Source organism: Carassius auratus, chromosome 49 (assembly GCF_003368295.1).
Source record: "Carassius auratus strain Wakin chromosome 49, ASM336829v1, whole genome shotgun sequence".
In the NCBI taxonomy this organism is placed as follows: domain Eukaryota; kingdom Metazoa; phylum Chordata; class Actinopteri; order Cypriniformes; family Cyprinidae; genus Carassius; species Carassius auratus.
In genome coordinates, this window is record NC_039291.1 from 16,099,217 (window position 1) to 16,125,334 (window position 26,118).

At 39.4% G+C, this 26,118-nt stretch overlaps 1 protein-coding gene across 1 annotated transcript in view; it reads left to right on the forward strand.

Moving 5' to 3' along the window:
* Positions 1-272: 272 nt before the first annotated feature.
* Positions 273-26,118, forward strand: part of LOC113066357 (collagen alpha-1(XXI) chain-like) — a 39,092-nt gene continuing 13,246 nt past the window's right edge. The window contains exons 1-22 of the mRNA XM_026238276.1: positions 273-392; positions 964-1,521; positions 2,332-2,497; positions 2,650-2,875; positions 3,442-3,615; positions 3,726-3,803; positions 4,276-4,287; positions 4,374-4,466; positions 4,536-4,589; positions 4,682-4,735; positions 5,572-5,625; positions 5,819-5,872; positions 6,108-6,155; positions 6,641-6,694; positions 7,032-7,085; positions 19,258-19,311; positions 22,566-22,610; positions 23,390-23,443; positions 24,594-24,647; positions 24,950-25,003; positions 25,130-25,201; positions 25,993-26,028. Of these exons, the coding sequence (XP_026094061.1) occupies positions 311-392; positions 964-1,521; positions 2,332-2,497; positions 2,650-2,875; positions 3,442-3,615; positions 3,726-3,803; positions 4,276-4,287; positions 4,374-4,466; positions 4,536-4,589; positions 4,682-4,735; positions 5,572-5,625; positions 5,819-5,872; positions 6,108-6,155; positions 6,641-6,694; positions 7,032-7,085; positions 19,258-19,311; positions 22,566-22,610; positions 23,390-23,443; positions 24,594-24,647; positions 24,950-25,003; positions 25,130-25,201; positions 25,993-26,028 (2,130 nt within the window). The 5' untranslated portion in view covers positions 273-310. The remainder of the gene's footprint in view (positions 393-963; positions 1,522-2,331; positions 2,498-2,649; positions 2,876-3,441; positions 3,616-3,725; positions 3,804-4,275; positions 4,288-4,373; positions 4,467-4,535; positions 4,590-4,681; positions 4,736-5,571; positions 5,626-5,818; positions 5,873-6,107; positions 6,156-6,640; positions 6,695-7,031; positions 7,086-19,257; positions 19,312-22,565; positions 22,611-23,389; positions 23,444-24,593; positions 24,648-24,949; positions 25,004-25,129; positions 25,202-25,992; positions 26,029-26,118) is intronic.

Consider the following 26,118-nt stretch of genomic DNA (forward strand, 5'->3'; position numbering starts at 1 on the left):
TGACAGAACGCAATATGCCTTTCCATTATTCTGTAGTAAATGCTTAATCTCAGAAGTGATACTTGATTGTTTCTGAGAACGCATCCCCTGTGAACAACTGTGCGCTGATCTGATTAGCTTAAGTGAGTGTGTAACATCAGAGGTATAATCAAATGAAACAGCCATCTTTGAGTAATTATGTGAGCAAACTGATTCTGAACTGTTTAGAATAATTATAGATAGTATCCAAAACAAACACATTTTAATCTCTTCATTTAACAGGACTCTGAAGATTGACATTTTAGGGAAAGGACTGGAAGTTTGGTTGGGAATGTCGTGGATTCTGAAGAGCTTTCCGGCACTGCTCTTATTGGTGTACTCACGCGCCGCAGAGGACCATGACATTCGAGCGGGTATTGACAGTTTATTAACCCTTTGAGCGATGCATCTGATGTATTAAGAACTAAGAAATAGCCAGTTCATATTTTGAAATAGAATGTTAAATTATTATCAAAAAATGTTTCTATGCATATAATAATTTTTTTATTAATGTGCCCTCGTAATCTTTATTAAAAACATATCCCACCTTCACAATGACTGGGCAATATTCCCTTCTCTCCAGCAGCATGTATTTCGCAAAACGTTCATTTTTTTCCTCGTTTGAGAAGCCGTTTCAAATATAAGCCACAATAGAGGAGAGTGGATTGCAATTCCGGTTTCATGATGACTTTAAGGTTTTCGAAACCTTGTGAGGTGCCAAAATAGGCAGCATTTTAAAGCATCATATTTGAGCAAAGACTCCATATTTGGTCCAAAACTGTAAATGATGCTCCAAAAGAGAGATACTTCGGCAGGGTAGAATGCATGTATTCTTCACAGAGAATCCAATCCATTAATGCATTTCAATGAGCTTAGTAAAATAAATCTATGAAAAATAGTAAACAGATAAAGTGAAACGTGACAATTCTTGTCCTCATCTTGCAGGCTGCAGCACTGCTGTGAATGACCTGGTCTACATCATGGATGGCTCCTGGAGTGTGGGAAGTGACGACTTTGAGACAGCCAAGCTCTGGCTAGTCAATGTCACCAGTGGCTTCGACGTGAGTTCACACTACTCACAGGTGGGTGTAGTACAATACAGCGACACCCCCAGGTTGGAGATCCCTCTCGGTCTCCACAAGACCACTCGAGATCTCATTAAAGCCATTGAGGACATCAGCTATTTAGGTGGCAACACGCAGACGGGCCGTGCCATCAAGTTTGCCGTGGACCACGTCTTTGCATCTTCGCAACGAAGTGACGTGAAGAACCGCATTGCTGTAGTGGTGACTGATGGAAAGTCGCAGGACGATGTTATGGATGCTAGCATTGATGCGCGAGCACAAGGGATTAAAGTGTTTGCGGTGGGTGTCGGGACGGAGATCACCACATCAGAGCTAGTGACCATCGCCAACAAGCCAGAGGGTGAATACGTGCTGTATGCGGAGGACTACACCAATATCGACCGTATCCGTGATGCTATGGAACAGAAGCTGTGTGAGGGTGAGATTTGCATGCGTGTGAGCCTACCCATAAACATTTACCACATTAAAACTAGGTTTTGGCATTACCAGTCCACTCCTGGGCGTGCAGTTCTATCAGTGAACCACCAAAACACCACAGTCCATTCATGCCCAGTGACAGGGAAAGCCACAAAGCTCGTGGGCCAAACCAGCGGCATGATGCCATGGCAGGGAGGAACTGAAGGGGAGTGGTAACAGGAACCAGATGTGGCTTTGCCCAATGTTAACCATAAAGAAGCTGGCAGCTCTGGTTTGGACAGAGAGTTGACACTAGTAGCAGGCGTGTAGTTTCTCTACACAAGTAGAAAAAGCTTTTGAAAAAGTAAAAAAAAAAAGAAAGTTTTCCTGTGAGCAAGCTTATTGTTTGGCTACAGAGGACTTTGACTATAGCATAGCAGACATATGGACTACTTTCTTGGTGCTTTTCTTTTGGAGCAGGACATCTCTTCATACTTACACTTTATACTTTAATTGAATGGAAAAGACCAGGTCAAACAATTTTCAAAATATCTTATTTTGCAATCCACAGAAGAAAGTAGGTCAGTTTGAAGAACTTTCATGTTCAGTCCCTTGGATTATTTTGGCACTTTTTGCTTCGAAATAAGCTTTTAACCATTCCTATGAATTGGGTGGATTATCACATTTAGTGAGGCCACATGAAATATGGATTGAAATAAATGTGAGACAGCATTATTTTATTTTTTATAAATGCTGGTTCTGAAAGCTTAAGATGCAATGTGTGTGGTAATGTTTTTGAAATAGCATCCATGTTGAATGTGTTCTCATGCAGAATCGGTTTGCCCCACTCGTATTCCTGTGGCTTCCCGTGATGAGAAAGGCTTTGAGCTGATATTGGGCATGAAGATCCATCAGAAAGCCAAGAAGATCCAGGGCTCATTAGTGTCGGAGACAGCGTATCTGCTGGACAAGAGCACCGACATCACTGAAAACACCAGGCTGGTTTTAATCTAATCATAAATATTTAACATATGTTTAATAATGCAATTATCTGTGATTCTGCATCTTTTGAATCACTTTCTAGAGCTCCCATAAATGTATGTTTTTTTATTGTGAAAATGTATTCATCTGTTTTAAATGTGTTTTAAAGGGAGATTTTTCCCGAAGGTCTTCCTCCCTCCTATGTGTTTGTGTCGACTCTGAGGCTGAGAGGGTCTTCAAGAAGGGAAAAGCTGGACCTGTGGAGGGTCCTGTCTAAAGACGGACAGATCCAGGCGGCTGTCACACTCAACGGACTGGACAAATCTGTCATCTTCACTTCCACAGACACAGTTAACGAGGAACAGAGAGTTGCTTTTGATGCACAAGACATTGAGGTGAGTGAAATCTACCAGCAACTTGTCGACTGAGTGGAGCATTTGTCATGAATCGTCCTTACACTAATATAACAGATCTATTTAAACAGAAGTTGTCCGTTTAGACAGCAGAATGTAGAAATAAGCTGCTTTATGACAGCTCCTTTCAGATCTGGGACTTGGCTGTATTTGTTCAGTAAAAGCAATTTCCTTTTCAAAATCCCATGTCACTTTTTCCACTAATGCTCCTCACTTATTCACTTAGTACACATTCTCAGAAATGTTTTCACCATCCCTGTTCCAGCAATTATCATCCTGTACCTGTTCCATGTCTTCTTTTGCTCTTAATGCCAACAGTAGTTCTGTGAGCTGTTTTTCTTGCTCAATTGTGTCTTGCCAAGAGCCATTTTCCTCCATCACGGCCCCTCATTCATGTAGAACCGCTTGTTTTGGAAAATTGTCAGACTCCTGTGACATTTACGTTCATGGAAATATTTTTTTTGTACACACCTTTAGACGTTATTTATCTTCTCGGTGCATCTTTAATCAGCACAGACCCATTTCTCAGAGTCTGAAATGTCCTGCAGGCTCTTTTCGATGGAGGCTGGCACCAGCTGAAGGTTCTGGTTAGACCCAGACGTGTCTCCTGTTTTCTGGATGACCAGCAGATCCAGGATGAGGCTCTGGAGACTGTGGTTCCCATCTTCATCAACGGGAAGACTCAGATCTCCAAACGCTCTGGCTCTGACGCCACACTTCCTGTAAGTAGCTTCCTGTAGTGTACCTGAACACTGGATATAGCTGCAGCCAGAGTCATTTCTCAACGGCTGTGGTTGGGCTGCTTTTCTTAGTTTCTCTTTGACCTCCACAGACAGAAATCCAGAAACTGAGGCTTTACTGCGACCCCCAGCAAAGCGAGAGAGAGACGGCATGTGAGATCTACTCTGTGGTGAGAGAACAGAACACAAGGCGGCTTCTGACCAACAAATCCCTATTGAAAACTGAACAATCTGTTAAATATCTGGAAAAATGTGATGGCAAATTAGACACACACACTCCCACACACACGCACACACACACACACACACACACACGCACACAGACACACACGCACACACACTCACGCACGCGCATGCACACGCACACACTCACACACACACTCCCACGCATGCACACACACACACAAACACACACTTTTTTCTTGAATAAATTGCTGTAATGTTTTGATTCATCTCTAATTTGGCTGATGTGGTTCAAGACTCTGTATTAAATAAATGCATAATGCAAAAATACAAAACTACAGAAGCAATGCCCCTGATCAGTGTTTACGAGCGACTGCAAGCTCAAAGACTCGATTGAATCTCCAATCTGCAGACAGATCAGACAAACTAACTCTTCTTATTCTGCTTGTTGTCCTGCAGGATGATGAACGGGTGAGTTAACGTTTGACTCTTACTCTCGTGAATTCACTGTCATTGGAAAGAATGTAAGTGAAAGCAGTTTATGTCGTTGTTTCTAGTGTCCTCTGGATCGTGAGCCCACCGATGAGACTGAAGAGGTGTGCGACTGCAACCACGGCCCGCCGGGGCCAGCAGGACCTCCAGGACCCAGGGTCAGTCCGGATCATTCCTCTTTACATACACACAGTCAGATATTTACAGTCAGGGTCTGATCTCAACAGGGTGTGCGCGGAGAGAGAGGAGGGGAAGGACCTCCGGGCCCAGATGGTACACCTGTGAGTAAAACCCATGTATTCAGGATACGAGTCTTTTCTGGCCAATCTGTGTGAACTGTACGGCTCTGAAATCTGTGTTTTTTTCAATAAAGGGACTCCCAGGTTCAAGAGGAGAGCCAGGAGATCCAGGTATACCTGGAGAGAAGGTGAGATGTTGGGTTTAATACTGTCAAACTGAAGGGCATGTGTGTTCATACACATAAACACATGAACATCTCCAGAACTGCTCTGAGAGTCACTTTATCAGCATTTCTTTTGAGAAAAACTATCACCGTAGCATTCACACAGAGAAACTTAAAGGTCTTCACAGCCACCCGTCAAAATAAAAGTTCAGTTTCAATTTGTGACAGGAATACATTACTAAAGTACAGTACAATGTATATCTTGATGTAATACTAGTCATACTGTGAATAATCACACAGTTTTCTTCCGTGTTTTAATTTTAAACCGTAAACCTCTGTTGTGCAGCACTTGTTTTACAAAAAAGTTATTTAATATTAATTTGATTAAAAACTAAATTAAATGAATGTTTTATTGTCTTCATCTCGTTACCAGAAACACTGATTCAGAAAAAAAAAAAAAAAAAAAAAAATTATATATATATATATATATATATATATATATATATATGTATAATAAAGATTAGGGCCCTATTATTGTAAATAATAATAATAATAATAATAATAATAATATGTTAGATGCCATTACAATGGAATCTAGAAAAAATAAAACTGAAAACAGAATTTGGTACATAAAAAAGGAAATTGATATTAAAAAAGGGGAAAAAAGGGGAGAACTAATTATACTAACTTCTTTTAATACATAACAGACCTGGAAATGTAAAATGACATGAAATAAAATAACTTTCAGAAAAAAATAAATGGGAAACTTTATGATTTCATAGCGCCCATTGCTAAGCATGTGTTTTTATCTCTCTTGAAGAAAATGATTGCTCTGTGTTTTTTGTTCTCCTCTCACTTAGGGCGACCTGGGTCCAGCGGGGCCGAGAGGCCATCCAGGACTTCAAGGGTTAAAAGTAATTTCACACCCTTCCTCACAAAATAATCATCAGATTCTTTGAGATGCTCATCCTCAAATTTAGATGAAACAAGCCTTTGGCAGGAACACAGCCTCTTCTCACTTTAGTGAAGCGTGATGCTCTCATTACCAGCTCTTAGATGCTTTCCTTTCCTTTACTGCGAGTCACATCGGGTCTATTTTATTTCCAGGGTGATCGAGGAGAGCAAGGGCTGCCAGGGAAACCGGGGCCGCCAGGACCCATGGTAAGAGCTGAAAGAACGGTTTCCTCTTTCCAATCCCTCTGACGTCTGACAGAAGTGTGTAGAGAGAACACACACTGGCCAGAGACGAACAACCTGCTTTAAACTAGACAGAGGAAGTGAAGAAGAGCTGGAGACAAACACAAAGACTTGAGGAAAATCTGCTTTGGTGTGCGCTGACATGCACCTGTTATGGTTTGGTGTGCATTTAATCATGCTTCTTGTCTTTTTGTTTCAGGGAGCATCAAAATCAAACATTGGGACAGTTGGACTGCCAGGAAAAAAGGTAATTATATTTATTAATAATATTTCAATTCAAATCAAACAGATTATGGGCAAGCTTTTCTGAAAATTGGTAATACAATGGGAATCAGCATTTAGAATAATACAAGTCGAATGTCAAGATGCATTACAGCCAAGACAAACTGAGAGAAAGTGTTCTTAAAGGGACAGTCCAGCCCAAAATAAAAAATCTGCTAAAAAAGAAGTCAGCAGAAACAAAAACTGTTTGGTTACCAACATTCCTCAAAATATCTTCTACTATGTTCCACAGAATAAAGAGAGGTTTTTCAACGATTTGGCTGGACTATCTCTTTAAATGTACTTTTAAATTATCCAATGTATTAATGTATTATTTCTGTTTTATTTATTTATTTGTAAATGACCATGTACTATATAAAGAAACGAGCAGTGAAAAGGCCTTATTCATAAATTGTTAGTTGTCATAACAAGCTTGATGGAAATAAACTTGACATGTATTTTATTAAACAGGGAGAGAAGGGAGGAAAAGGAGAACAAGGACCTCCTGGAGAGCCTGGTCCAATGGTAATATACTGCTACATGACGGCACAAAATAATAATCCAGAAATTATCTTTGTCCAGCGATGTCCTCTAACAATTAGTCCTTCATCTGCTCTGTTACTTAAAACACAAAAGCAGATATAAAGATATAATGTATTTAAACATGATGCAATGGTAAATCCTCCTGTTAGATTCTTCACTGTGATTAAGATTTAGAAATGTGCACAGAACTGGAGATTAGAGCATGTGCACATAAATACACAATAAAGAGCACGAGAAGTACTGTTCGGCTTCAGACCATCTTCTTACTGAGCATAATCTGTCTTGAGCTGCTGTGATCCGATGTTTCTGTGTTTTTCAGGGAAAACCAGGACTCGCTGGGAATGACGGAGCGACCGGCGCTGCTGGAGCAAAGGTCAGTCAATCCAGAAAGTATATTAACTGCATCCAGCGGTGTAAAGAAACATAAACGTGTGTACTGTCACTCACAGTTCTGTATGATAGTAATTTCCCATCAGCCCATGTCTCGAGACACTGAGATTCGACCCATCGTTACTGTCACAGGCTGATTGAATGCATGTCATGTGATTAATACACAGATGTTTATAGGTCGACAGTAAAGGCATGGACGTTAGGAGAGGTTGGCCATGAATTACAGTTAAAGTCTAAGCGTATAACTACTGTCATGTTCAGTTAATCCACCTGACACTTCTGCGTTATAAAAACAGAGCTTTTCAGCATTAATAAACAGGAAAAACATCAAAGAACAGAGAAAACCTGGCAACAGTGTGACATGCATATCTGTATTTGTGTATATTTATGTTTGTGGCATTTATCCTTTTTTAAACACAGACCAGCATTTAATAAAAAAAATCATCATGCTCTTTTCACAAAACAAGAATGACAATGTTTCAAATTACATTTAAATTCAATGAATACACTTTTAAAAATAAAAACTCAAATATCAGAAAGTATCATTTTTAATGAAAAAAAAAAAAAAACTTTTTAAACTGATTCATTTAACTTGCTAGAGTTTATAAACAAGCTTTTTCACAAGACCGGTGGTTTTTCTGTCTGTTTGGATGCAGATAAAGCAGAATCATCTGCATCTCCTAATATCATACAGGTGAAAACTGGCCAAGAGCTGATCTGATTGGCTCAGATTTCTGCTTAATAACGGAGGATAAGACTTCACCACATACATGACTGTCAAAAGTATTTTGGCACTATTTTTAAAATCAGATTTGAAAAGAAATAAATGAAGAGATTGCCGAAAGCTTTATTTTACCCAAAGGTGGCTGAAACATTTTAGCGAAGGCTGTAAAATGTGCCAGAGCGAACTCTCAGCAAGCGTAATGCTACCCAAAACAGTGACTTCAGACTCTTTACCCTTCTCATTATCTCTCTCAGCGGTCAAGTGTATAAAGACAGATTGTCCTTAACACTCTTCCTGTGTCTGTAATGAGGAGATCGGAAGTGTTTTCAGAGAAGTGCTAGTGCAGTAATAGCTCTCTTTTGTTGAGCTGGAGTTCACAGCTGGTGTTGTTAATGTTAAGCGTGCTAGTTTCTGTTTGTGGGCATTGAAATCATGCCAGCTTTCTGTGCAGCTATACATCAACAGTTGCTTTTTATTCCATAAAGATTTGCCTCCGTTTTTGAGTGTCTAGATTAACCAAAGAGCCCAAGCTTGTTACCCATCATCTGGTCTTGAGGCTCTACTTAGATGCCACTGGGATAATAAATAAAGTGGATTTGCCTTGGTATAGTTTCAAGGAACATTGCAGCGGTTAATAGTTTACAGGAACTACGCAGCTGCTCATGTGTAGAGTCCAAACTGTGTCCACTGCTTGTCTGTAAAGTTATGCAATCTTGATTAAGCAAGACTAATGACCCTCATCTGCAAATTAGACAGAGAGGCCTTAAATCATCAGTGTTTTGTGAAGGAAACAGGAAACATGTATTTCAACTGCTGCAGAACGGAAATAAATAAATAAATAAAATGAAGTGAAAAATGTTCTCCACATGGCACCATTTAGAAATGTATATGAAAATTAATCACTAAACCTAAAGAAATTGTCTGGAAAGCTGTGGAATTTAGACAAAGTCATTCATCATCTTTAGCTTTTTATTTTATATTCTGTCTTGTTTGCCAAAACATATCTCATGTACACTGCTGTTCAAAAGCTGTAAGAAGTTAATACTTTTATTCAGCAATGATACTCTGATCAAAAGTGACAGTAAAGACGTTTATAATTAAATAAAAGGTTTCTATTTCAAATAAAAGCTTTCCTTCTGAACTTTCGGTTCATCTGTGAATCCTGAAAAATTTAATTTATCAGTTTCCACAGAAATATTGAGCAGCACAACTGTGTTCAACATTGATAATAATCAGAAATGTTTCTTGAACAGTAAATCATCATATTATTCTGATTTCTGAAGATCATGTGACACTGAAGACTGGAGGAATGATGCTGAAAATACATCGGAGCATCACAGAAATACATTACACTTTAACACAGATTCACATAGAAGATGGCTATTTGAAATTATAGTAATATTTTATAATTTAAATCATAATTTAAATCACAATTTATTGATCAGAGCAAAAAATAAAAAAAAATAATAAAAAAAATTAAATAAAAACAAACCTTGACCTGATCCCATGGTAGGAAAATACACGATTGAGGAGTTATTAAATCTTTAATGGTTTGCTTTTTTTTTTTTTCAATGTGACATTACTGCTATTATTTTAGGTTAAGTCCGACTACGCCACCCGGAAATAGTCCAGGAACACACAGATTGTCCGGATACACAAAGCACGCAGATACGTAGTGGCTGAGTAAGATAACAGACAACAATGATAATACAAAACTGTCTCAGGTTACGTATGTAACCATAGTTCCCTGAGTAGGGAACGAGACACTGCGTCCTCTAGGGGCTGCTTTGGGGAACACCTCGTCGTGACCCGTGTCTGAAGCATACATTGAAAAAACACCAACTTGTTGGCCAGCGACAGCCTCTGACGTCACCACCGGTGCGACTATAAATAAGCACCGGGAGAGCACGTCATTCACTTCTTCGACTGAAGCTTGTGTCTGAAGCATGGCAGGGAGCTAGAGGATGCAGTTTCTCGTTCCCTACTGGTTACATATGTAATCTGAGACAGTTCCCTTTCGAGGGAACTTCGAACTGCATCCTCTAGGGGCCGCTTTGGGGAACACGCCGCCATGCTGAGGGGAGTGCAGGCCAGAATCATGGCGAGCACTAAGTACCAACTCTACCATTTCCATAGGAGTTGCCCCTGGGACGTTTAGACGGCTGTCTGTGACAGTACCCATTACAGCCAAAAGGCCAAGCTACATACCCAACTTACTTGTTAGGGCCTCAGCCCAGGGTAGAGCTGAAGGCTTGGAATCAGGAAAGATTCCTTTAAAGGAATACGGCTAGGAACCTAGCATTTGTACCAAGTCTTGCCTGTCACACAGGGGCTACCGCTAGCTTTCGCATAAGCTTGCTGAAGAAACTGTCTCAACAGATCCTAGTAGCAATACCCTGTTTAGATAGGTATCCGAGGATACATAGGTGGAGTGGCGCCAAAGATGAACGGGGCTTTACCAACTCAAGAAAGGGCACAAAGCAACCGCGCAAAGCCCTCACAATATAGGATTTTAGAAAGAATGCAGAATAGTAGCGTGCGAACTTACCACAGTGTGGATTTCAGAAAGTGTGCAAAGACTTCACATGCACACTTACCATAGCATGGATTTTCAAATACTGTTCTAAGGAGGGGCTCTCGTGGCACTCTGATAGAGCAGCTCATAGATGGAATGGTGCATCTCAAAACAGTATGATTGAGAGTCATCAACTCAATCTGTGGAAACAATACTGGAGCGATCTGGGGAAAAACAGAGAACTCGGTCTCATATGAAAGGAGAACTCCGAGCTCAGAGTTACGACCGTAGGCGACCGTTTTTTGGAAAAAGGGGAGCGCTGCTAAGTTACCATGAGAATCACCCAAATAGCCCCTCATGTTGAGGGAGGCGATGCTTGAGGTGTATAAACAAATATACACTGGCTGAATGGAGCTCAAAGAACCAAGGTCTAATCATCTCAAGAAAGGGAACGAAGCGGAGCGTGTAACCCTTATTGTACAAGATTTCAGAGTCTTGCGTGCAAACTTACCACTTGTAGATTTTTAGAAAGTGCGCAAAGTGTTCACGTGCACACTGACCACCATGTGGTTTTGAGAAAGTACACAAAGTTTAGCATGTGTACTTAAAGGTTCCTAAGCATTGCAGAGGCGCTGAATCTCACGGGAGAGGCACGCTCAATTTTACAAACCTCGGGAGAGGGGAGCATCACCTGAGGCAGCATATACAAGAAGACTTCTGTAACTGCCACCTCCACTTCCCGCTAGATGCGGCATCACCCCTAAGCAGCCAGGAGACCCCTCGGGGGACCTGGCCAAACATCCATGAAATTCCCTGCAGTGCTGTGCCAGGCCTGATGATCAAGGAGGCTCCCTCAGATACCTGTGATCTCAGCCACCTAATACCGGAACATGAAGCCGGATGGCTGGTGCTGGCGAGGAAACTCACAGAATTTATTAGTAGACACGTAACCACCAGCAATTAAATACACATAAGTATATACAGAGAGGGGTTACATTCACTCACCCACCCTCCTGTGCTGGAGCCCCGCTCAAGGGGCACCTCCTTTTAGTCTGGACCATCAGTCAGGTGGTTGCTATGAACATAGAACCATAAAAACATTATAGGTCCAGCATAGGAGACTGTTATGCAAGAGGTTTCTACCTAACCTCGATCAGGTGGAGAGCTGGTGGTTACAGGGGAATTAGGAAGAGAAGGATAAAAGCAGAAGTTAACCCTCCGAAGTCGATTAACGCATATACGCATTATGAGGCTATTTTTTCCTGATAACCTTTTAGACTCCAGAGGGTTAAAAATCCCCAAAGGGAACGAGTAGATACCTCGGTATCACACTGATTCGGACGAGAACGTAGCCTCGTCTAGATCATACCCCTTAGGTTCTGCTTACCTCCTCGTGACCCACGATTCCTCTAACCCCTGCCCGCACTAGCCTTCTGTGCCCGTCTTTGATCCTCAGATCGAGACAGGCCAGGACCCCTATGTTGTTCGGGCTCAGACCTGGACCTTTGTGGAACTAAGGATCTGAAAGCAGCAGAGTGCGCCTTCGTCTCCCTGAACTTCTCAAATTGCCGTCTCAATGGAAATACCGAAAAGCTCAGAAGGCATTGAGAAGAAAGCATTTTCTTTTCTCCCGATGTCTCCCAGGTTCATCCACAGATGTTTCTCCGCTTTCATCATGGCCGCCATAGTCCTGCCCATGGCGGAGGCAGCCTGCTTGGTAGCACGGAGAGAGATCCGTGGTGCGGCGCATCACCAGCATTGTGCTGTAATAAAGCCACAGCCTGACCTGCTACTGCGTATGCCTTGCCATTTACGCGAGATGATTTTCTGAAGGGGCTTAAAGGGCAAGGAGAGAGATTAAGAGAGGAGGTTTCCCCTGCAGAAAAAAAAAAAAAAATCACAGATAAAAATTATTTATAAATTATTTATAAAAATATTGCTCTTTCTACAGGGGGCATTCCCTCATAGCCACTTTCGCGCATCACTTCGATGTCGGCAGATTCATTTAATGCTGAAACCGATGGATGCGAGAAGAAAACAGCATCTTTCATTTCTTTTAAATCTCTGTATGGAGATCAATCAGAAATAAAAGGCTCACCTGAGCTGGAGGGCTATGGTCAAAAGGTAATTTTCGCTCAATAACCTCCAACAGCTCTACATACGCAGGGCAGGAGAATTGAGAAGGCTCGGCCTCAGCTTTTTCACCATCCTCAAATATCTCCTGCTTTTCCTGGGTAAAAACCCAGCAGAGCACTAACCTCAGTATCAGAAAGTGTTAAAGATATAACATCATCCTCCCACGGCTCTCTCTCATCCACCTCCCTTCTTTCTTTTTTTTTTTCTTTTTTTTACCCCAGAGCGTGAAAGGGAAAGTCCTTCTTTAAACCATTAAGACAGATCCACCTGTATTCTCACGAGCTCATTCTCTTCCAGGCCTCAGCGCAGACATATCCTGAACCGCGGAAAGCAGATGGCTGTCTTTTTTTCCCCTTTTCTTTCAGAAGAAAGACGAACGAGAGCAGAGCTTTTTCCATTGAAAAAATGCTCACAATGCAAGCAAATTGCCTCCTCAAAGACATCACGTGCGTGCTCTTCACCCAAACAAATGACGTTTTTATTAACAAGATTCGGGAGGAGCGCGTCAGATACTTAGCCTAATCGACACAGGTGGACCATAATCAAGTAATCAATCCCATAGTATAAATATCGCTGACTTACCTCTATCCATTCACGGTTTATCAGCATCCCTCCTCCACCCCATCTCCTCACTCTGAGTTCACTTTATGAATAGAGGGGGAAGGGAGATACTTTAGGTTCGGGCAAACTGAGCTCGGAGCCCTTCCCCGGACAGCATGCCAAATATCCGCAGACACGGATGCACACATCGTCTAAACGCTTGCTAGTTGTCGCCATGATAAACAGAGAAAGATCGCCCTTACTGGTTCTTTCAGATGCACGCTTCAAACAAAACAGTCAGTGAAGATGAAGAAGATAATGACGTGCTCTCCCACATGCAATAACAGATAATACTTTTGCTTATTGACAAGCAGATAAACCCAAAATCACAAACAGAAAAAGTACAAAACCCAAACACTCTTCATAACATCCAAACATAAGGGATGACATCCATAGATGTTCGTTGTTGTAAGATTACCCCCCGTCCACCGTCCACCAATCGAGGAACAGCGTCACAGTACCGAGTTTGATGAATCCTGGCAGGCTTTACACCGAGGCGTGTTTTGATCCACTTGGACATCATCTTACCGGATGGAGACCGTCACATTGTAAGTGAAACACCATCTAATCGGTCCATAGTTGTTCAGTGTCAGACGCCGATCAGGTTTAACGTTCAGGAAATAGCACGGGCCGACAGAGTCTTCAAAGCCTCGTAAGTCTGCTAAGCCTGCTCCAACACTTCCACGCCTTGTACCACGGCGATAGATATCTCACACCGCGCAGTGCACTCAAGAACGTGCTAATAAAACGGTTCGCCATGATAAGCTTTCACTCCACGTATTTTTTTTCTAAACCGGTGCCCCATTATGACGTCACTTACCGGAACCGGAATAGCACGCCCTTAGATGCCTGTCGAGTCTCTTTTTATACTCACGGAACGCCATATTTAGGAATTAACCCTATGATGGCTGATTACATCACCACATAATAATTAATCACATAAAGGAATGCTCTAAATGGGACAGTTCTAGTAATTAGTGAGGAATATATCTGAGCAGTAAATTCAGCTGCGGTTGACACTGAAGTGAGTTTGTGGAGCGTGTTTGACTCTGAGACTTCATCAGCGCAGTCATTAATCAGTCTGACTGACAGAGTAAACCTCTGATGCCAGCTGATTCAGCGCCATGCACGCTCCAAACCTGGACTCTTGTCTGGAGTCCATGAATAGATGTATACTTAGACATACCTTGAATTATAAATGATGCTTTTAGATGAAATGAATCGGCCTCTCAGTGCTCAAGTGGATGAGAGCAGTTGGATGGCCATCGAGGGGTCAGAGCATAGACATCTTGTTTAAACAAAAAGCATTCTGTTATTGAGCTCTGAAAGCATTAATGGCTCATGCTCATCTTGTAATCTTCATTCACGGCTACATCCTCGGCCAAACCCATTTCAGCTAAAGTGTTTTACCTAGAGCTGCTGAGCGCCGTCTGTTTTCTGTGTGAGCTTCAGCTGAACTACACGTTCAGGAGTTATGACGTAACGCTGGTGTTTGTTCAGCTCTGAGTGTCCAGCCTGCTGTCCAATCCTGTAGATTTCATATGCACTCGATTGGTAAAAAAAACGAATCTGTCAACACATTTTCCACTGGGCTGACAAATGAATCTAAATATTAGTTCTGCTAGCACAAGCTGGAATGGCTTGGTTAGATGATGCGGAGTGACCTGGTTTTCATTGGGAACGGTTCAAGCACTCGTTTATTCTCTATGTGCAGAATGTCATGTATGTTCTTACAGTCTAAATAACCCACAGACAATACATCATAAGCTCAAGGCTTTTGATGTTTTAAACAACATTATGGATAGATAATTTGTGTCATAGATGTACACTCCATAATGTGACTGTGTTCTGTTGTTGTTTTTTTTTACACTGTTTTAGGTTAACAACCCTAACCCTAACCCTAACCCTAAGCAAGAGTCAACAGTATAATAACAGTAGATTCTATCCATAAACTTCCCAGATTAAGGGTGTTTTTCTTATATAGTATAATAATTATTCATGATGTCAGTTATTTATGATTGTTAGATTTATAACCAGTTTTAACTTAAAAGCAGGTAAAGCTAATTTCAGCTGAAAAGTACCTTTAAAAATCAGACTTTGTTCAGATTTTGAGCTAGTTTCTCAAACAAACCTCTGAGATTTTATTTCTGACCTTCATCTTTTTGATGTTGAACACTTCCAAGATTTTAAGTCTTAAACTCTGTTAAATCTTCCTCAGATGCATGTACAGTAGAAACTATGATGAATGTCATGTTAGGCCACCCTCAATACAATCAAATCTAAATAAACTAAATAGACTTTAGATTCTCCCTTCTGTCCTTTTACTCCTCTTCTTCTGTTCCTGATTAGTTCTTAGAAATATGCAACTTGCTGTTTATGAGACCATTCAAAGAAAACTAAAGTTTACGTACAAATGTCTTTTATGTTCAGTCAGCATCAGCTTGTGTAATTCTGCACGCTGCTATAAAGTTTAACACTCCAGTCTAACAAACACAGGACTTCGCACTTTTTTAGATTTTTAAGAATTATTCTGTGGTGTAACTCTTTAAAACAAGCTCCTAACTTTAGTAGAAGAAATAAAGTCCCCAGATAACCCCAAACTGGGTCAAAAAACCTCCTCTTTTAGGATTTGAGGACTGTTAAAAGACCACAGAAGCCTCCCCAGATCCATATAAAGCGTCAGTCCCTGCGAGGTCCTCTTCTACCGAGCCGCAGATAACCAGTCCTCTCTGCTGACTTTCTTGTGGCCTTTGAGTTTTACTGCAGAGGTTTTACAGTTTCAGAGCGTCTCGAGTCCATTTCAGAATTAAATCACATGCTGCATGTACGCAAACACATGCGTTTATGAGTCGTGAACGTCCACAGCCCTCACACACGCTAAGACCTTATTCTGAAGGACTCGTGTCACAGCAAAACAAATACAAAATAATTTTTTTCTTAATCAGTACTTTTGTCTTGTTTTCTTGTTTGTGGTCCTCAAATTTGATTGGCGGCTTGTCTGTGTTTGTGCATTAGTGATGGGGATTTTTTCACTGACTCTTACTGCAAAACACAAAACTACATTTCTAGAGATTGGCTCCATTAAATGATAGACATGAGCAAATGCTTTTCTCAAACGCCTAACGCTTTATGTTTTCAGTTTTAATGTAAACCCTAGAGCTCTGTAAAGAAGCATCCATCTTGTTTTCCTGCATGGTAAACCATCTTGCTGAATGAAATAACTTTTAGTTAATGCTCTTTATTATGTTCTCAATCTCTTCAATTAAAAGTCACAGACAAGCAGAAGGCTTGAAAGGACCCTGATTTCCAAACCACTGACTGCAGCACTGGCCGAAAACTACAAATAAACAAACAGGATTCCTTAAAGTAGAGAAAGAGCCTTTGTCCAAGGGTGATTTTCCAATTACTGTGGGGGGAAATTAGTTTTAGGGATATGTTTGTCTATGCTTATGAATGGTATTTCTGGCACATACTGTCAGTATTTATTATCCTACAAATAATGTTGACCAGCCCTTCTGTTGAAGAACAGAAAACATGTTTACAGGAATACATTTGCAGGCCACAGGGTGTAAACGGAAACGTGAAGCTTGTTCTTCAGTGAAACGTTTGATTTTTGAGCCTGTAAGTCTTTATTCTGATGTGCGGCTATCCTTTCCAAGGTGGATGAACATCTGGTTATGTGATACAGATGTGATTCCTGTGGGAAACTGTAGTAGTGAACAAGCAAAATCACATCAATGTGAAGCTCAGCCGGTGTTTTACTTCACACTGTCTGCTTCTAGACTGTTTTCAGCAGATTTTTAGAATAGATTTTGCAGTTGTGTATTTTGCACATTATTAGTGATGTTTACTGATGCATATTCAAAACATCTTTTACTGCTATATTGTTTCTAAAATGGTATTTTATTGTAATATAAAAACATTTCTGTCAATTACATTCTGTTTTATATATCCTTTTATATTGTTTATAAAATGGTTATGTTTAGGTTTGGATCTTAATATCTAAGTCATAAAATTATAAATTTGCATCTATACAAATATCTTACATATTTGACCATCTTTAGTTATAAATATGTTATAATGTTATTTTTGTATATGTGCAAATTGTATGCTTCAGCATCAATCAAAACATAAAAATTAATATTTTTTTACGTGTAAATGTTACCTATTAATACCTGTGTAACAGTGAAACCAGACATTTCAACATAGCATAACACCAGCCTCTTATATTTATTTTTGCACCAATTAAAATGACAGATTATTGGTTATTTAAGCCTTATTTTTGTGCAGTTTCTTGCAAAATACTGTGTTATGAGTTCAAAAGACATTTACCATAGTGCATGGTTTATAAACTAATACATTTTGATGTTTGTATCACATAACAGCTCCATATATTTTCTGATGTAGTAAACTTGCTCGGTAGCGCATCCGGTGCAGCACTGAACTTGTGATGTGAAGTAATAACACTTAATAAAACATTGTCACAGATTGATGTTTTCAATTAAAATAAATGTGCCACTCTTTGGCCATCTCATTTTGAAAATGTTGCAAAACGTGCAAAAAGTAACATAATATCATTTTGCAGAAATTTTGCACAGGCACATTTTTCCAAGAAGCCTGTGCTTGAAATGCACGATACCTTAATAGCAGAAAGGCAGTATTTATAGAACATATATAGTTTGGACATTCTGCATGTGTTAAAACTGAACATACATGAGTGAGACGGACTGTGCAGTTTATGTCTGAGACATCTTTTCCACAAACTGTGTGCTTTGAGTGTTTTCTCACCATAGAACATGTTTTATTTAGCCAAACACACCTACAGATGTCAGGCCAGAGTCAGAGTAGTTATTGGGTCCAGCTCCACAGGCCGCCGCAGTCCACATTCATGTTTTCTCTAACAGACTCGCTTCTCTTCTAATGAAAGGTTTGCTTGCTTAGATGTTTATATGTCCTGGAATGCCAAACTTGAAACAAAAAAACCCAACTCTCAGTTTCTCTTTCTCCTGGCCTTTCTTCTTTAAAGTGCTTCACAAAGCTGAAGTGTTAGTGAGTCTGCTTAAAGCTTTCATGGAAGGCAAACATTTGTTCTTTGCTTAAGGCAATGACTCTTGAATGGGACGCCTGCCTCCTCTCCACCTGTGGCTCTGATCAAAGTCTGCTTGAAACTCTTCATCTCACACACTTTTTAGACTCCAGCCCGTTATTGTCTTCTGCTGGATGTATCTCAACACTGCTGGAGCTCCAGTAGTGCCAAGATCTACAAATAAGAGGAAAAAAAGCATATAGTAATTACAATAACTATGTAATAACTAGGAACTAACCCTGAACCTACCCCTAAACCTAACCCTACCCTATGTAGTTACCTTGTGTTACCAGAACTATCTTAGATAAATACACTGTAAGTACACTATAATATAAATAATAATATAAATAAAGTACAACCACAATTTTTATACATGTTGCTGTTTTTGATAATGAACATGAATTTACATCTGCATCCAAACTCAAGCTACTACTGTCAAATGTGTGTTTCTAACAGAAATAAATAAATACATTTTAAAATAACATTATTAATACTGCAGCCTGCTGTGCTGAAGATACTTGTCATCAAACCTGCTTCATGATTTGAAACAATATCAAGAACATGCAGAAACTAAGAAATTAATTCTATTAAGATATTTATTTTTGTCAAGGAAAAGCGAACACCTTTGCTTTTAAACATGAAATAAATACAGATCTGAAATTTTATTGTGATAATTTTTTTCGGCCATACAGCATGCTTTAAGTTCCTCAATAGTGATGGAAAACACATGCTACGTGACCACTCATGCACACTGTAGCATCATGCTACATACGACTTTTTCACTTTTTAAAATGTTTGTAATAACTTCTGATTGCAATCTAATGAGGGATTTGGTCATGTAAATGTTTCAGAAATATGTTATTTGTAGCCCTTTATATCAAGCTAATCGCTACACCTGCTTAGCATTTCTCATGTAAACACCATGTATTATGAAAACAGGCATGATTTCAATCTCCCTTTAAATGTTTTTCTTGTAGACACGGCAGTTATATGTAATGACGTAATATGAGCGACATACGAGCAGCGAATGATTCTTAGTGGCACAATCTGAAGAAGGTGATATGTTGGTCAATCCGTCTGTGTTTGTTTCTCAGGGAGAGAAAGGAGACTCGGGGCTGCCGGGCGCTGACGGACCACGAGGAGTTCCTGTGAGTCACTTCCTCTTTTAATAAAAGATGCATCTGTTAAATATCTGTCAGATGTATGTAAATGCATATCTAAAGTGATCCCACCAGTTTAGTACTACACTTTTAATCTAGACAAACATCATTTGCACATGTTGACTGTAAAACTTTGAAGCTCTTCATAATTAGCCGTGTCAGAAATCTGACAGTCGTCTAGCAAGGGTGTCATGAAGTAAAAACGACTGAATGAAGAATGATCTGCTGTAGACCGCAGGGTTTATAAGTGTACGGGCACGATGAGAGCCAGCATGTCAACAGAAGAATCAGATGTTCCCATCGCTCTCGCTCTACACCTGCCGTCTACAGCAGGGAGCTGTGTTTCCATGTCAAAACATCCTGTGCATGTGACCAAAAAGAAGGAGATTTGATCTAAATCTTTACAATCTGGAGTGTACCACTAAAATCTTTCACTTTCTGAGGCCAGGAGAGGGACGTTCTCACAAGAGCAGTTGTCACTAATTTAATTGGCCTCATGGCCACAGGATTAAAGAGAGAGAAAAAAGTTAATTGCAACTTTTTCTCTCTCACAATTTTTCAATCTGGAATGCATTATATAGAGTCAGAAGCGTGCAACTGAAAATGTTGCAATTCAGTTTTATTTTTCTGCCACAGAATATAAAATATATGTAATACGGTAACTGTCAGTTTTTATTACAATTCAAACAATTCAATTCACTTCAATTATTATTATTTTTTTGCAATTGCATTTGCAAGTTTATATCTCACAATTATAAACTATAAATCTCACATTTCTGAATATATACAATTTTACAATTCTTAGTTTATATTTCATATTTCTCAGTTTATATCTCACAATGCTTAGTTTTTATCTCTTAATTCTGAAAAAAAAGAACTGAGAAATAAACTTGAGTAGCAAGTAGTCAGAAGAGAAATATGAACTGTGAGATAAACTTATTATTCGATTAAAAGTTGCAATTGAATTGTTTTATTCTGTGTTTGACAGAGTTGCATGCACTTGAGTCATATCTATGAACAGAATATCATAGAAACTAGCACAGACAAGAGCCACTCGCTTGTACCTTTATTTACACATTACAGCTGTAATGAATTATCATTAGCTCTGTTTGCCTCCTTGATTGAGAGCACTACACAGTAACAAGAGAAAAATGGATTTCATATTTGATCTACATGTGGGTTAAATCCATACACACAGTCAAGATGAAATAATTGCATTTTCATGAGCTGCTCGTCAAATGAACACGAGTCTCGGTGGAGAACAGAGACTGGCATCCGGACACAAAAATATACAAGTCTGTTCTCCTTCTTAATGTGGCCCACACACTTAAAAACCGAGTCTGAAGGAAGCGCTGCTACTCTCATTCAGGAGTAAGGGTGAATGTCATGGAGAAAACATTAGATCTTTACATGTATGTTTTTATGCCTTTGTTGCAGTGTAATGTTAGTCCTGACATTTTTGTGTTTTTGTGTTTATTTGTAAATTTAGTTAAGGTTTTATTTTTTTTTGCACTAGAAGGTGCTTATTTTTTCCTTTAAAGGTCTATTTTATTCATGCAGTGCTAGTTTGCTAGTTTTTCTAGTCAGGTGTGACTCATTTAATCTTTTAATGTAATTACTTTTACAGTCTCTCTTCCTGCTCTTACATTTCTGCGCTGTTTCCTCTCAAATTAAACCAGGGAAGGCTTTTTCTTTTCGATGTAGTTCAGCTTTTCTGAAAGAAGAAGAGTCTTTGAGTGAAACGCGATCGATGGAGCCACTCACTATAATATGACTCATTAATGCCAGATAATATGCAGGCATCTTCCGCTGGTTCCTACTCTTGTTTCTGTAGTCTCTGAGGATGGTGGAATCGCTGTTTCAGGTGTTTTTCTGCGACACACAGGGGGCTGTGATGCCTCGCTGAAGTCTGTGTCCGGTCGCACGCTTGTTGTTGTTGAGTTCTGAAGCTGCAACAGAAGATGTGTCTCCTGAATGCAAACACTGAGGCAGGTGCTGAGAGATCTGGGTGTAATGCGGGACCCTCGTCTGAGTCCCAGTAACAGACAGACATCAGCACACAGCTGTGGGAACTTATTACTCAGTTTGTGGCAGGAAGGAAGAGGTGTTTGTTCTCACATTTCATATTTGGAGAAAATAGTGGTACTTCATAGTTTACGGTCACTCGGCTGTTAAGATATTTTCATTTTCATTGTACAAATGCACAAAAAGAAGTAATGCAGCATTTTTTAAGGGGAGCAGCTGGTGCATGTTATTTAAACATTTCAGTTTTAATTTTGTTAAGAATCTGTTTATATCTGTAAAATATGACGTATTTTAAAGTTTTCGTGGTCCTGTATTAAAAGGAATTAGCCCCCCCCCCCATTATTTATTTATTGCTAATTCCAGTTATTTTTATGATTCTCTTTATATTATCAAAAATACTGCTAGAGTAATGACTAATAAATAAAATAACAGTTTTTATAAAAATAAAATATTTTAATGAAAAAAATAAATGTATATAAATAATATATTTGAAATAATAATAATAATAATAATAATAAATTCATTATTTTGGAACTTTTTAGATAATTCATATTATTATTATTTTTCATATAAATAATAAAGATCTATACATCATATTTTTTATTTTAAGGTATTAAACCTTGGGGCACTTTTTAGGCAATTTGTATCTTATTACTGTAGTATATTTCTTCTGATAAACACATGAATAAATAATAATAATAATAATGTAATTAAAAGTCTGTGGTATTACTGGCATTAGACTCTTGATGTTAAAACAGAGCAGGATCTAATGCAGTCAGATTTTTGAGGATGTTTGAGATGATGGTGCTAACAGAGCTAGCTAATTTTAACACATTATAATGTTCTTGACTTCTTGTTCTCTCATCACACGGGGTTCATCGCTGCCACGCACCGGAGCCTCAGAGGAAGCAGATGGATGGAGGACGTTTTTAATGGATCTCAATTAAAGTAATTTAGCGGGCTAGAAAAACAGACAGTAGAAATGTGTGAATGTCAGAGAGTCAATTGTGTTCTTTTTCTTGGCAGGCTACTATTTGAGCAATAGGTTTGCCAGAGCGTAGATTAATTGAGTGGCATCCTGGTAATGCTGTAATAACAGTAACCGGAGAAGAAGAACGTGATGAATGATGGAATAACAGCGAGGCCTTGATGTGTGAAACACACTTGTCCCGTCTGTCAGAGTGACCCATGCGAATCACATCTCATGTTCTTTCCAGGGAATGCGTGGTCTTCCCGGTGAGGAGGGAGCGAGCGGAGCGCAGGTATGGACTCACACACACACACACACACACATACTGTAGACTACTACACACTCGGTTAAGTCAGATCCGACTCCTCAGCTCCTGTCCGGTGCAGGGATGTCAGGTCTACTTCTTTTCTTCTTTACTTTACTTTTAAAATCTCATGGATTGAGTTTCCCACATGGGTTACAGGTTTGAAATGTCGCATAAATTAATTTAGCATTCTACCTCTGATGAGGTTTTGTGAAGGAGGGCCACTGGTAGGACGCTTTTTAGCTCGTTTATGATCAATATGCATATCAGTGGCTGTAAAATATGTGTTTTAGGTATGGAGACGGCATATTGGGAGTTTTGAGATTTGCTTGTGCTACTTTAGAAACTACTTTAACCACCAACCAATGCACATACACACACATGCACACACATGCACTCTTACATACTGTACATAAATGTTATTATTATTATTATTACATTTATTTTTGCAGTTTAATAAATAGGTGTGTTTTTTTTGTTAAATATATAATTGTATATTATATTGTATTGAATTTGGATAATAATAATAAAACGTATTTATTTAAAATTAATAATTTCACAACAATTCATGTTAATGGTGCTCAATTTATTTTATTTATGAATGAAATGTGACCAGGTTTTGTGAAGTTCACCCATGTGCAGCCAGATTCAGTCAGTGTAAGATGAGTAAATGAGGTTAAAAACCTACAGTAACACATGCATCATCTTTAATTGTCACATGGCGTATCACAAACCCATGCTATCCGTCTTGTGTTTCATGAGTTTAGGGTGCGAGGGGAGCACCTGGACAGAAAGGATCACCTGGGCCAAGAGGATCTCCTGTGAGTAAACGTCCCTTACCATCTGTGCACTGACCTGTTCAAATGGGACACTTCAGAGAATCTGGACTGGATGGAGTCCCAGGCAGCTGTAGAGCTGGACAGGGGTCAAACACTCACCAGCGCTCGCTCCAGGACGGGGGGAACACAATGTTAGGGTGACCTCTGATGGAGAGAGCCAAACATTGAGTCTGTGTTTGCTGTGGTCTGCTGCCATCTAGTGCTGGATGAGATCTGAACACAGGCTTTCTGGAGCTACATTTAAGACAGGACCATTCAACGACTAAGTGTAAATGGAACAGAATATGTCAGTACGGTCTCTGATGTCTTGCATTCGCAATGCTTCAAAGTTTACAAAGAAAGCTTCCAACTTCAATTACTTTTCTATTATTAAATAATAATAATAGAAATACATGCATACATACAACTTTTACAGTACTCTACCTTCACTGATCACACTGCAAAAAAATGACAAAGATTCCTAAATCAAGATACATTTACTCGAGAAGCGATATAACAAAATAAGATGCTGTGTTTTCTGACAAACTGATCAAAATTAAGTGAGTTGGGCTCAGAAACACCGGCTCAATTCAAAGCTAAAAAGTTTTCCCTTCCCTTGTTATAAACATAAACTCACTTTTTGTTCAATTTCCCAGAATCTTCATATCGTAATTTTGTATCTCCAGTACATGTGCCTCGATGTAAAGATGTTTTAGATAACTGTACTAGAAAACAAGACAAAATAAAAAAAAATGTTAATAATAATAATAAAAATGAGGAAGATAATCTTTTTTTTTTTTTTTTTTTTTTGGCTCATGCAACATTTAATCCCTGCTCTGATTTTGTAGGCCTTTATTTGTCAAAACGTGAATTAAGACATTTTAAGGCCTGCAGAAACCTGTGTATTAAAATCATTTTCAAAAAGTCATTTTTATATCTTTTTTTTTGCACATCATAATTTCTTAAATGTATGTTATTTCTTACTGTGTATTTAGGTTTAAGTTCATTTTCCTATTCTGGTCAAATAAGTATCTCCTGGAGTTTTTCTGAAGCTGTATTTGCAGTGCGCGAGCGAGCCGCTGTGTGTTATCAGCGTCCTGTGTGTTATTCAGGCAGAGTTTAACTCTGAATCCTGTCTGATTGAATCCTTCAGGGCACGCCGGGGCCTTCAGGGCCCTCTGGAGCAGACGGACTCCGTGGACCCAAGGTTGGTCTGCTCCAAACATCACCTTTAGCAATTATGCTAATACCTTGCCTTGAATCAGGTGGGAAAAGCCGTGCTAAGATTACATTTACTCTGTTCCTGGATTTGTGCTCTTATCAAATGGATTATAGAAGCACGCTGAACAAAACCATTTAGATTGCTGGGTTTGCAACAGTATTTCATTTAATATTTAGAGTGATTAATAGTCTTTTTTTATCTGTCTATGGAAACAAATGGCTTCTTCTAGCTAGGTTTTAGTGGAGGAATTATATAAGTGTGTTTCTAAATGTGTTGTGTGTGTTCAGGGTAACGCAGGAGAAAAGGGAGATGCAGGAACTCCTGGAGCCGCAGGTCAAAAGGTAAGAGTCTCGTCTTTTGTAGTTTAGATTTGTGCATTAAGTCACTCAGTTGTGAAGTTCGCCTTCAGAGCTGTGTGGATAAGTGAGGTGAAGAGGTTATTCTCAGAGGTTTGGTGAATCTCTCAGGGTGTCCAGGGTGAGCCGGGATTTCCAGGACTTCAGGGAGCCATGGGCCTTCCTGGATTTAAAGGACACAAGGTGACGCTGCCGTCCTCATTAAACACCTGCATGCCCTAGTGCTCAAAATACAGTCTCTTCTGCTCACCAGGGCCGTGTTTATTTGATCAAAAAATGTTAATATTTTTTGCAATTTAAAACAGCGGTTTTCTGTGTGAATCTGTGTTAAAGTGTAATGTATTTCTGTGATGCTCCGCTGTATTTTCAGCATCATTCCTCCAGTCTTCAGTGTCACATGATCTTCAGAAATCAGAATAATATGATGATTTACTGCTCAAGAAACATTTCTGATTATCATCAATGTTGAACACAGTTGTGCTGCTCAATATTTCTGTGGAAACTGTGATGCATTTTATTTTTCAGGATTCACAGATGAACAGAAAGTTCAGAAGAACAGCTTTTATCTGAAATAGAAATCTACTGTAACATTATAACTGTCTTTACTGTCACTTTTGATCAATTTAATGCATCACTGATGAATCAGAGTTCAGACTTTCTCGTGTTTTAAAACACTTAGCTGTAGTGTCCATCAGGGATGTGCTTGTCTTGAGGTTGAACACGCTACTCACTGTATGTTTTATATGTCTATACATGCATGTTCATTCTGTAAATGCAGTATTAAGATGCATAGAGAAGTGCCAGTGCTGTCTCTGCCATACATCTATTAAGTCACTTTGGATAAAGCATCTGATTGTAAGGAAGATAAGCCTAATCTCCTGGCGTTTCAGCTCATTAAATGTAGTTTTTGATATACTGATATGCTAGAGAACTGAAGGTACAGAAGTGAGTCGATGTTTCTCTTTTATTTTCAGGGAGAGAGAGGAGAACCGGGAGCCAAAGGCATTCAGGTGGATCCCAGTCATTTCCTTCACATTTAAACAATGCTTTTGACTAATACTGTATGATTTATCAAAGGTTTAGATTTGGCTTCAATACAA